The sequence below is a fragment of the Myotis davidii genome, unplaced genomic scaffold (genome assembly GCF_000327345.1).
Source record: "Myotis davidii unplaced genomic scaffold, ASM32734v1 scaffold1115, whole genome shotgun sequence".
NCBI lineage: Eukaryota > Metazoa > Chordata > Mammalia > Chiroptera > Vespertilionidae > Myotis > Myotis davidii.
In genome coordinates, this window is record NW_006287910.1 from 822361 (window position 1) to 835852 (window position 13492).

Here is a 13492-nt window from a genome sequence, read left to right on the forward strand (position 1 = left end):
CATCCCTTCCCGGGAGCCCTACGTCGGCACGGCGGGTCGGCGGGCCTCGCTGGTGTCCCCTCGAGGGTCAGCATCAGCCTATCGCTCCGGCATCTCCCCAGGGCGAGAAGGAGAGGGCGTCGCTTCCACGATGAAGGGGGACGACTGGCGCCCCCGAGGAGCACCTGCCGCAGCCTGCGACAGTGCGATCAGAATGTATTAGGCTCCTGATAAATGCCAGGCTGGGCTTCAGGTCTAATTGGCGAGGCACTAACCTGCCGCAAAACGGAACGATTGCATGGGATAACGGGCGCGCAGAAAGGCGAAAGTGAAATCGCATAGTCACACTGGGGATGGGCTAGATAGAACCAGCTCTGTGGTTCCGTACTTACGGGCAGAAATCTGAACTTGTGCAAAAGGGAATTTTATTTTATTTTTTTAATAAAAATGAGATTCAGGCTGTGTGTCTAACGGAATCTTTGGCTGGCAGGGCCTGTCAGTGCCCCAGGCGGCTGCCCTCCTACTTTGGTGAAGAGAAGTGAGTCAATAGCTGTTGTGCCCTCAAATGTCGCCGTTGGGTCCTCCCCACCGAAGCCCATTGGTTAGTCCATTGGGGGTTGCCTTTATGTCACACTCTGAAAGGCCAATAGGAAGGAGGTTTACTCCCCCTTCCAGCCCCCCAAGGCACACCCCAGAGTCCTTTCCGAGCGCACGTGCGTAGTGAATTGTTTGGTTTGTTTTTGTTATGGCTGTTTTGTTTCCTGCCTATCTCCATAAACTTGATAAAATACTGTTTCTCCAGTTCTATGTTCTTTCTTTCCTCTTTTTTTTTTTTAAAAAAAAAAAGAGGCTCTAGTGCTTGGTGCTGGCACTACTTATATAGCTGGCACTCAGTAAGTACAACCATTAATAATTTTAATACCTATGGACCATACAGTAGTTTCTATGGTTAGAACTTATCACTTAAGCCTCCTTCAGAGTATATGTGTGTGTGTATATATATATATACATATATATATATTTAATATATTTATTTTATTTCAGAGAGGCAGGGAAAGGGAGAGAGATAGAAACATCAATGATGAGAGAATCATTGATTGGCTGCCTCCTGCACATCCCCACCTGGGATCGAGCTGCAACCTGGGCACGTGCCCTTGACTGGAATCAAACTGGGGACCCCTCAGTCCGCAGGCCGACACTCTATCCATTGAGCCAAACCAGCCAGGGCCAGAGTATATATTGTTATCCTGAACTTATAAATGGGAAATTAGAGGCTCAGGGAGAATAAATGAGACCTGCTTTGGAACCCAGGTCTCTCTCATTCTGGAGACTATACTGACTGCACTATACCAGCTTCTCCAGGGAAATTACAGTCTTTGAGATGAGGAAACATGTACAGATAAAAGTTACTAGTATATTAATGCACAGAACAGGAAGGGTTAATGGGTGGGGGAATGTAGTCATTAAAGACGTTCAAATAAAAAGTTAATTTGGGTCTTGTCAGCTGGACACTTGACTCAGATGGTGTGGAGCTGTATTACAGATGGAGGGAACAGTGTGATATGGGAAAATGAGCAAGGAGCAGGAATTAATATGTGGGACTAGAGTATGAATAGGTGCATAGTAGGAGGTAATCACAATAATAATAATAGTTAACACTTAAATTGCACTAACTATGTGCCAGGCACTATTCTCAGTGCTGTGCACATGTTAATTCCTTTAATCAACAACCCTATCAGGAAGATACTAGACTATCCCCATTTTACAGATGAGGAAACAGGAACAAAGGCTAAGCGATTTGCCTGAGGTCACACAACGAATAATTGGTGGAGCTGGCTTGAGGAAAGGAAGGGCTTGGTCAGAATTGTGTTTCAGGAGGATGGTTTGGGCCATGCTGAGTGGAGGGACTAGAGAGAAGAGCACATGAGATTAGTAGTGTTACTGAAACTATTCTGTTATACCTTACCCATATGTTGTCTGAAACATATATTTAGGGCATATAAATGTTTTTTGTACAAGCCTACATCAGAAATATTTTGGGTTCTGTTTTGGTTCCAGGCCCCCTCAATAAAGCAAGTATCACAATAAAGCAAGTTGTAATCTTTTTGCTGGTAAAGGGTCCTGCCTTTAATTTTTAAAAATGCAACATCTGTGAATGGCAATAAATAGAAGCATAATAAAAGGCGATGTTCCTGAACAGAACAGCTGTGTAGTTACCAAACTTCTGTGTGCATACGAATCTCTCCTGAGGGGCTTAACATGTGCATTCCTGAGCCTATCTCCCAGATATTCTTTGGAGATATCTCTTTCCCAGATATCTTCAAACTTCCCAGGTGATTCTGATGGAGGATCTAGGAAATTACTGTGATAGGGAGTCAATTTTTGTTGATTTGATTTTCATTTACAAATTTCTGGAGCCCAGCTTTGTGCCTGCAACTCAGGGGTGATGATGGAATTCTGTCAGTTGGTTTCTGACCTCAGGATTTGGTCAAAGAGACAAAGACTACTCAAACAGTAATGTGCAAAAAGTGTAAGAGCAAGCTAAACCTGAAAAGGACATGTCAGTTTTTAATATGTGAATCATAATAGAATCGCTTATAAACAACAGTTGTAAGTATAGTTTACTGGTACTTACCTGTCATTTTTTGATAACTTTCTGAGTTATTGTATTTCTACAGCATTTAATACAGGATAGGTCATTGAATATATGCTGTGTAACAGACAAGAAAGAGGACAGTCTCTAGAGAGAGCCAGGACACCCCTCTCAGTGTGCTCTTTCTTCTTGCTCAACACCACTAATAGGCAGTAAATCACGGGTGCAAAAGTTCAGGCAGCAAGTCAACATCCAGTGAGCTACTAGCTACCTTTGTCCTAGTGATTTCTGACCTCATCCAGAAAGAAGATCTATTTGGAGGCAGAAAAACACAAGGTTCTGTATGCTAAGAGCCTGGAAATGCTTCTCTTGTAAAGGCTTCTCTTAATGAAAGCCAGTTTTTGCCACCTGCCAGACGTGCACGTAAGTCTCTCTCTTTTTTTTAAATACATTTTATTGATTTTTCACAGAGCGGAAGGGAGAGGGATAGAGAGTTAGAAACATCGATGAGAGAGGAACATCGATCAGCTGCCTCCTGCACACCTCCTACTGGGGATGTGCCCGCAACCAAGGTACATGCCCTTGGCCGGAATCGAACCTGGGACCTTTCAGTCCCCAGGCCTACGCTCTACCCACCGAGCCAAACCGGTTAGGGCAACACGTAAGTCTCTTTTATTGCCATTGCTGACTCTTGCCCTGCTTACATTTGGGCACTTTTTTTTTTTAATTTCATAGTCACTAGAAATGCGTAGTCACTCTTTGAACATTTACTAATGTCTGTAGTATTTGGGTAGTGTTTATAGCAGGGGTGGGCAAACTTTTTGACTCGAGGGCCACAATGGGTTCTTAAACTGGACCGGAGGGCCGGAACAAAAGCAGGATGGAGTGTTTGTGTGGACTAATATAAATTCAAAGTAAACATCATTACATAAAAGGGTACGGTCTTTTTTTGTTTGTTTTATTCATTTCAAACGGGCCGGATCCGGCCCGCGGGCCGTAGTTTGCCCACAGCTGGTTTATAGTGATGTCCCCAGAGGTGGACTTGGGTGCCAGAAATGGGGTGCTCCCAACCACCCTCACCCCTATTTCTTTTTCTTTTTTTTTTAAGGTTTTTAATTAATTTTTAGAGAGAGAGGAAGGGAGAAGGAGAGAGAAACATCGTGACAGTGAAATATCAATTTGCTGCCCCCTGCATGATCCTACTGGGAATTGAACCAGCAACTTTTCAGTGCTTAGGACAACACCCAACCAACTGAGCCACCCGGCCAGGGCCTCACCCCTATTTCTATTGTGAATGCTTATTTATCTCCTAGGACAGCATACTCACTTTAGGAGTCACATGTGAGAGTTCACGTTTCAAAATGCAGTGTTGTTAGATTCTAGTTTGTTTTCACTAGTTTGGACGTCTCAACTTTGCAATAGCAGCTCTCTGATGTGGCCTTGATAATAAAGCAGCAACTCAATCCTTTGAACTAATAACTGCTATTGATTACATTATTGGGATAATGTAGTGTTATGAGGAGAGACTTTTAAGTCAGACCATGATTTGGACCTCCATTTTCTTGTCTATAAAATAGAGATGATAGTAATAATTATCCCTTGGGATTCTTATGCCTTTCACATTTAAGGACTCGGTAAATGTTAGCAATTGTCAATATTCTCTGATGTCAGGTAATGTGTATTGAGAAGAAATGGTCTAATTAGAGGCCTGTATAAAGCCAAAATATTTTTATTCTTGTAGTGAACAGCTCTGCTAAGAAATGATTGAGATCATAATTCTCAGGCTAGAATCCCTATAAATTTGCCCTTCAAAGAATTATTCCTAAAGCATTATGTATGTACTCTAATCACAACAAGCATCTTGTTGAATGAAGAGGTAGAACTATAATTATATACCACTGAACAAAGCAGTTTGAAGATTATGATCTTTTAGAGTAGTGGTCGGCAAACTCATTAGTCAACAAAGCCAAATGTCAACAGTACAACGATTGAAATTTCTTTTGAGAGCCAAATGTTTTAAACCTAAACTATATAGGTAGGTACATTGTTATTAACTTAATTAGGGTACTCCTAAGGCTTAGGAAGAGCCACGCTCAAGGGGCCAAAGAGCCGCATGTGGCTCGCGAGCCGCAGTTTGCTAACCACAGTCTTAGAGAATTAATAATCATTACATAATGAATCTTTATAAGCTAAGGTGTAAAAATTCTTAACTTGAACTCAGAATTAATGCATTCTTTTTTTATAAACTCAATAAAATGTATTAATTGAGTGCCTGTTGGGTGACTAAAGAATCAAACAGGTAACAGCATAGTAACCATGAGATAGTTGCCCTCTGGATGCTGACTAGAGTAGACAACTTTTGCTTCCAAGGGAGGAATAGCCAAGTTCATTCCAGGTCTTTCATTACATAGAATTAATTACTGGGAGATTGTTTGTATCTCAGCCCCCTTGTCTCATAGATTTTTTTCCGGTAATTATACATGTCAATTAGGTCTTTCTTTGGAAAACAATAAAAAAAGATTATGGTGATAGATATCTTAAAGTTGCCCGAAATTGGAGACTGTGATCATTTTTTCTATCAAAACCAATAGACCAAACCCATGAACATCTTAGAAAAGGTTAACTATACAGTTTGTTCATATATGTGATATTCATGCCATATTTCACATATTAATGCTTTTTAAGATTGTATGTCATTTGTTAACACTGAAATTTTAGAGATGGTATGTTCTTCAGGAAGTAATATGTCTCCAGGTGTTTTAAAAGTTACATTGGTGGGTTGTTAGAATGAGTTGATTATATGGCATGGACATGAGAACAACTTTAGGGATTCCTCAGTTGTATGAGTTGGGAAGTGTTATCCAGCTGGAATATGATATGGAAGAAGAGACCACATTTAGTAAACACTTCCTAAGTGTCAGAACTAACATGCATCCTATGAGGTGGGCAGTAGTAACCCCGTTCCTTGCATATGCTAATGTTAGACTTGGAGGGAATAAATTATTTCTCCATGATCTCATGGTTCTTAAATAGTGGAACTGGGTCTCACAACGTATCTCCAGATTTTATTATATATACATAAATATATTTTTTTATTTTTTTTTTAATTTCAGAGAGAAAGGGAAAGGGAGAGAAATAGAAACATCAATGATGAGAGAGAATCATTGGTCGGCGGCCTCCTGCATGCCCCCTACTGAGGATCGGAGCCTGCTACTGTGGCATGTGCCCTGACCCAGAATCGAACTGTGAACTCCTGGTTCGTAGTTCAATGCTCAACCACTGAACCACAACAGCCAGGTCCTATCTTCAGATTTTAAAACTGAGGTGCATCACACAGTCTCTCAGAATCAGGAAGAAAATAATACCTCCAAAAATTAAAATAAGTGTCTTTAAAGGCCTTGTATAAAATATTTGATTCATAGAAGAGCCCACAAACTCTCACTCCATTCATTTTGACCTAGGTCTCTGGGGATATGATGACAGTAGAGCCTACTTAGAATTTTTAGACTTAATCCCTGCCCTCAAGTTCCTCCAGAGCCTTTCACACATTGTGTCTGCTTAGTAGGGTTATCTATCCTCTGAGTCTAAAGCAGAATAGAAGCAGTAATTTTAAAAATTATTGCCCTGGCCAGTGTGGTTCATAGTTGGAGCGTTGGCCTGCACACTGAAGGGTCATGGGTTTGATTCCTTTTCAGGGGCATGTACCTCAGTTGCAGGTTCAGTCCCCAGCCCAGTTGGGGCATGTGGAAGGCAACGAATCAATGTGTCTCTCTCACATTGATGTTTCTCTCTCTTCCCCACTGCCTTCCACTCTCTCTAAAAATCAATGGAAAAATATCCTCAGGTGAGGATTAACAACAACTACAAAAAATTCTGTTGATGCCCTGGCTTAGTTGGTTGAGCATCTCCCATGCACCAAGAGATCACAGGTTCAATAAATTTCCAGTGGTCAGCTCCCTCCACAGTAGGGGGCTTGCAGAAGGCAGCTGATTGATGTTTCTCTCTCCTCTCTCCTCCTCTCTGAAATCAATAAAAAAGTCTATTTTAAAAAATTTAAACTTATCTTTGAAGTTTGGTGGACTTTTCCAAATTCAGGCATTCTTTCCATTAGTTTTGAACTAGGTAGTTACACTTGTAATTTCATGTGATAACTAAACATAAATCAAAATGTATCCATGTGAACGGGGCACTCGAGGTGGGAATGGGATGACTGTCTTGCCACAATCCTAACCATAGACCCCGTCTCCCTGAGGCCTTTGAGACAAGGGGAAAAGACCAGAAGGCTACAGGGATGTTCTAACGCATACTTACTTGTGAAGCAGCTCAGAAAAAGCCAGAACCTCGCAGCTCCAGCCTGCTGGTGAGCGTGCTGAGAACAGCTATAAGCATCCTCATGGACACTGGGCCTTCTCAAAGAGGCATTTAATCACAACCAGTGGAGGAGAGTGTGTTTAGTCAGAACCCACAGCTGGGAGCTTTAGTGTCTGAGCTCGATTTTATCACTGAAGAGGCACTTTCATCCTTTAGAAGCACTGCTTTTTTTTTTTTTTTAATGGAAATAACCCTAATATATACAGGTAGAAATAGCAGAAAAGATCTGAATTTGGTTAAGATGTGTATTTTTTCTGTTAACTTTCACTTTTTGAATTTAGGGTAAAATGAAACTAGCCAAATTCCTAAGGTGTAGTCCAAAGTCCATGCAGTTTTTAGTTTGTTGAAGACAATTATAAAACAATGGCCACCTCAGTTTTTCAAAATATGAGTTATAAAATACACTTTGATGTCAGTGGGTGATTTGTTTTCTCTCATGAAAAACAAACTTTCAGATCTGGTAAGCTAGGAACTACTGGGGCATTCTAGTTTTAAAAGGCTAATTTGTGAGAAATTAACTTCATATACAGTCATTTCTCTGCAAATGACAAATTCATACACTTGGCCTCACTTTTTTTTTTTTAATCCTCGCCTGAGGCAATTTTTTCATTGATTTATAGAGAGAGTAGAAGGGAGGGGTGAGACAGAAATATTGATGTAAGGGAGACACATCTATTGGTTGCCTCCCACACACACCCCAACTAGGGCTGGGGATCGAATCTGCAACCAAGGTATGTGCCCTTCACCAGAATCGAACCTGGGACCCTTCAATCCATGGACCAATGCTCTGTCCACTGACCCAAACTGGCCAGGGCATTTGGCCTCACTTTTAACTCCCAACTTCTGTTTGTGTCTCCAGTTGCTCACTAGACAGTTGTACATCACCTCAAACTCAACTTTTCTAAAATCCAACTAATCTTTCCAAGATGGCCCCATCTGTTCTTTAGTGACCTATTTCTATCAGATGTACTGTTCTTCTTCCCCAGTTCTGAAACCTAGCCAGCATCTTGGATTTTTCTTTCTCTGTAGGCACCAAAGTCCACAAATTATTATTATTATTATTATTATTATTATCAGAAATACTATTATTCTTTTTTTAATTGATTTTAGAGAGAAGAGAGAAACATTGATTTGTTCCACTTATTCATGCATTCATCAGTCACCTCTTGTATGTGTTCTTACCAGAGATCAAACTCACAACTTTGGTGTATCGGGACAACACTCTAACCAACAGAGCTACCCGACCAGAGCCCATAAATTATTTTCTTAACATCTTCTGGATAGATTGATCCCTTTTACTACCTTTGCCATTTTCATTTTTGTCACCTTAGTTTCAGCAGTGATAACAGTTCATTTGTAACTTGTTCCAACCTAATCCTTCTTTTTTTTTTTATTAAGGTATTACAAATGTGTCCTCATCCCCCCCATTAACCCCCAGCCTCCCGCACCCCAACCTAATCCTTCTTGATGAGATTTATTATCCCTAATGCACAGCTGTCTGATCTCATTGCCTCTGAAATCTTTATGTGCTCCCATTGGCTCACCTGTCTTTAACCAGGCGCATAAGACTCTGTATCGGACCTGTAGCTCCTATATCACTCACTGCTCCCCATGAAAATACTGAGAGCAGCACCCAAGTCAGGCCCATCTTTTCTGACCCCTTGCCCAGCCCTCAATGGAAGCCTTGTATCTTTCCTTTGACACTGAGCCCAGATGTGAATATGAATGTACCTAAAGGGCCTTCCCAATGTCCAAGCTCATAGGAAAAGTTCAATAAATAACAGTGTTTCAGTTATTTCCTGGGATGATACTATCCACATGGTAGTTGTTTAATAACTACTAACCAAGTAAAGAAACTACTCAAAATGATTTCTTTTTCCAGAAACCTATATATAATATCTCTCACTTCTTTAGCAATTTGAAGAGACTGTACAAAGTAAAGCACTTAGAAAATTTTTCAAGGTTCCTAAATAGCCCTGGCCAGTGTGCTTAGTGGTTAGACCATCAGCCTGTGCATCAAAGGGTCTCAGGTTCAATTCCTGGTCAAAGGCACGTATCTGGGTTGCAGGTTCACTCTCTGCTACCCCCTCCCCTAGCCTTCCCTGTCCTCACATTGATTTTTTTTCTCTCTCCCCATCTCACCCTCCTTTCTGCTCTCTGTAAAATAAAAATAAATCAATAGAAAATATATCCTCAGGTGAGGATTAATAACAACAAAAAGTGTTCCTATACATACAAGTAATGAGCAAATGTGATTATCAGAAATAATTTAGAATTTGTCATTAAGAACATTTATTTAGATTCTTTTCTTCCAAATTAGAACAGTTTTTAATAGACCTATACAAAAGATTGTTTCCCTCTTTGTTACCATCAATTGTAAATAACTATTATTTATTTAAATTAACACTAAGCTTAAAATTTAGTTCTGTTTATTCTGAGTTGAAAAACTCCCATTAGTGTTTGGCCAAAAGAAATATAATACAGTATACTTTTTATAATTTTATATATATATGTTTTACAATTATTATAATGTCAGACACTTTCATTAAGAACAACTCCGTAAGTACAAAGAAAAACCAAGCAAACAATCATGACTCTCTCCACTCAACACACCCACTACCAATACTTCATTGTATTTTCTTCTAGTCTTTGTTTATAGATTTGCTAATTTAAATTATAGTGTTATCATGTTCTATGTAAAAATGTTCACCTTATAAAGGGTGATAAAATTCTCTTATCACTGCATTGAAAATCAGGTAAATTGCCATATGCCCAGCTCTATACTAGGCACTTTACTTGCATTCTCTTATTTCATCCTTAAAACCTCCTAATGAATAGCTGAAACAAATATAATATTCAATGTCAACTGTAATTGAAAAATACCTTTTTTAAAAAAAGATTGATTCAGTGATAGAGTGACCCATATTCTCAGGTTAATATGGACTCCTCAACCGGTGATAAAAATTCTTGGAATCTTAAAAATAAACAAACAAACAAAAAAACTCCTGATAAGGTAAATCTATTACCACCTCCATTTATACTTGAGAAAGCTGAAACTCAAGAGGTCGAGACTCACAACTGGTAAAGGGCAGAGGTGGGGTAAGAACCAAGGCAGCCCAATCCTGGGACCTGTGTTCTTTTGGTCTTTTTTTTTCAATATGTTTTTATTGATTTCAGAGAGAGGAAGGGAGAGGGAGAGACAGATAGAAACATCAATGAGAGAGAAACATCATCAGCTGCCTCCTTCATGTCCCCCGCTGGGGACCAAGCCTACAACCCTGAATTGAATTTGGCAACCACCTGGGGCAAGGGTCAACGCTCAATCACTGAGCAACACTGGCCAGACTTGGGGCTTGTGTTCTTACCTACTGTGCCTGCAAAGTGTAAAAGCTCAGTGTGATCAGTGTGACTGATTACATTTTTTCTTTCACAATAGCGACATTGAGAAACTCACCCACTAGTGCCTACACTGTGATAATACCAGGAACACAATGAATAATCATTTTTTAGCCCCTGTTTAACCACACACCATCCTAGCCACTTTACTGTCATGGTCTCTAGTCCTCACAGTAAGTCTTGAAGGTTTTGTATTGTTACCACCATTTCATAGCTGAGAAAAAAGGCCCAGGAAGCTCAAGAAATTTTATGTACAGTCACAGAGCTAGTGAGTTGGAGAGTTGAGATTCTAACTCCATGGTATTCTCCATCATACTGCCTCTTAATAAAAAAAAGTCTCATGAGCCTTAGATGAGAATAAGAAGAGAATGGATCCTTTGCCATTTGCATATTAGTGATATTAGCATATTTCTCTGACACCAAATTGGCCAGATCCAGAGGGCATGATATGCATGTTTGGGTTGATTTGGGGAAAAGGGTAATATTGAGCCATGGTGGGGTTGATCGGGCACAGAGCACCTCAAAAAAAAGGCTTCACTTACTTCTTGGAACTGCTCCTGTGGGAGCCTCTGAAATCAAATGGCTATGAAATAAATAATTACCTAAAGGAAAGGCAGGTTTATTTGGACAAAATGTGTTATTTACGTGAAATACATTTTGTTATTGTTGTTAATCTGCACTCCAGGATATTTTTCCATTGATTTTTAAGGAGAGCAGAAGAGAAAGGGAAAGACAGAGAGAAACATCAATGTGAGAGAAACACATCAATGGATTGCCTCCTGCACAAGCCCTGATCAGGGCCCAGGCCAGGGAGGAGCCTGCAACCAAGGTAGATGCCTTTGACCGTAATTAAACCCAGGAACTTTGGTCTGCAGGCCGGCGCGCTATCCACTGAGCCAAACTGAAATACATCTATTATTGCCAACTCCAGACATTTCACTGGGCCAAGAAGCTGGTTTATTTTAAATCACACCCACTGAAAAGATTTTAATTGAGAAAACTGAGACTAGAGAAATTACATTTTCAGAAGAAATTAGTGAAAGAGTAGGATCTAGAATTCTCCACACTGCCTCCCAAGTCTATTGAACTTGCCACTACACTATTTTGCTTTACCTAATTTTCAAAAGTAAGACAGGCCAGGAAGAAATTCAATAATGTTTATCTGGTTTTTGGAATGTGAATTTTTAGAAATCAAATTTGTCGCATTTAAAAATTAGCTTTAATTGAATGACAGTAATCTCAAATACCTACTAAACTAATTGTCCTATTTCTGTTGCTGTCTCTCTCTTTTTCTAGATTTAACGATGCTTTACAGCAGTTTTCTAAGTCTGAAATTTTCTATGCCTGTGAATCCCACAATTTGCTAAGAGATGGAGGAGTCTCAGCAACATGACCTGAACACGATGACCCTTGAGAAAGATGATCCCCTCGAGAGCACCAACCCTCAGATTTCTGTTAGTGAATTTTCTTGCCACTGCTGTTACGACATCCTGATTAACCCCACCACCTTGAACTGTGGGCACAGCTTCTGCCGGCACTGCCTAGCTTTATGGTGGACCTCTTCAAAAAAAACAGAGTGTCCAGAATGCAGAGAAAAATGGGAAGGTTTCCCCAAAGTCAATATTCTCCTCAGGTATGCTCAGTCCATGTTGGTAGCACATACTGCTTGTTCGATATGGTTTCTCTTAGTGGGGCAGCCATGTCTGAAAAACACAGACACACAGAGCTGACCTCCACTGTGGTCATTCTGGATCTGCTGGAATGTAAATCAGGGAGCTCAAGGACCTGAAAACCCAAACTCCCTTCCTCATAGGTGACTGTGATTTGTTTATATTTATTATAAACAAAATAAATTCTCATTATCAGACCATTGCTTGTAATCCTTTGCCATATAATACTTTTTTAAAATATTTTTTTTATTGATTTCAGAGAGGAAAGGAGAGGGGGAAAGAGATAGAAACATCAATGATGAGAGAGAATCATTGATTGGCTGCCTCCTGCACACCCCCCACTAGGGATCAATCCTGCAACCTGGGCATGTGCCCTGACCGTGAATCAAACTGTGACCTGGTTCACAGGTCATCGCTCAACCACTGAGGCACACCAGCCAGGCCATATAATACTTTTTATTGATGTGTATTCAATGAAAACACCCTAGGTCTAATGGGGAAAATGCTATCTATATATATAAAAGCCTAAGTGACTGGCCGACTGGCCATTAACTATGACACACACTGACCACCAGGGAGAAGACGCTCAATGCAGGATCTGCTGAGCAAATTTGCAGAGTGCCCTCTCGCACTCCAGGACCCCTTGGGGAATGTCGGACTGCCAGTTTCGGTCCAATCCCCATAGGCCAGGCCAAGGGACCCCACCGGTGCACAAATCTGTGCACCAGGCCTCTAGTAACTGTCTAATTCTGAATAACTGGTTTGATGCTGACTCTCATAGTCTTTGACTAACCTCTGTGCCAGCTAACACATTAATGAAGTAGGTTCTATTGCATACATAGCATCACACAATAAATGGCAAAAACCTTTCAGTTATCAGGTTATTCCATTCATAATGTTTAAAGTTCTTTGGGGATGTTGCTTATTATGAGGTCTTTGAGACTAAATTCCTTGTCTCTTCTTCTGTTGTTGTTTTGGTATTAATAGAGTACCAAAAAGTTCTATGAAAACATTAATTCAACTTCCTCTTTTTCACAGGAAGTGTATTTACAAACACTTTGGCCTTGATGGTTGATCTTTTCTCTTACTACTCAACTTCACTTTTTTCCTTTTTTACAAATTAATTTTGTTTTTTAAGTAAGAGATAGAGAAACACTGATTTGTTGCATTTCTTTATGCTTTCATTGGTTGATTGTATGTGCCCTGACCAGGAATCAAACCTGCAAGCAACCTTGGTGTATTGGAACAATGCTCTAATCAACTGAGCTATCCGGCCAGGGCACGAATTAATTTCTAATAACCTAAGCAATACATACATACATTCATTTGTTTACATTCTTTTTAAAATATTAGAGCATTACTGATAAAGCTAAAAATTCCTTTGACCCCCTCTCCATCTTATAATCCTTCCTTCCTTTGTCCCAGAGTAACTTCAGTTATGACTTAGTTGTGATTTTTTTTCAGACTTTTAAAAATATATATA

At 40.1% G+C, this 13492-nt stretch overlaps 1 protein-coding gene across 4 annotated transcripts in view; it reads left to right on the forward strand.

The window, feature by feature from the left end:
* Positions 1-13492, forward strand: part of BFAR (bifunctional apoptosis regulator) — a 26852-nt gene that overhangs the window by 432 nt on the left and 12928 nt on the right. The window contains exons 2-3 of one of the 4 annotated variants that reach the window (XM_006759676.2): positions 2782-2995; positions 11636-11972. In XM_006759676.2, the coding sequence (XP_006759739.1) occupies positions 11710-11972 (263 nt within the window). In that variant the 5' untranslated portion in view covers positions 2782-2995; positions 11636-11709. Of the gene's footprint in view, positions 1-495; positions 518-2781; positions 2996-6824; positions 6933-11635; positions 11973-13492 lie in introns of those variants that run through there. The other 3 variants (XM_006759677.2, XM_006759678.2, XM_006759675.2) reach the window with 3 other exon arrangements.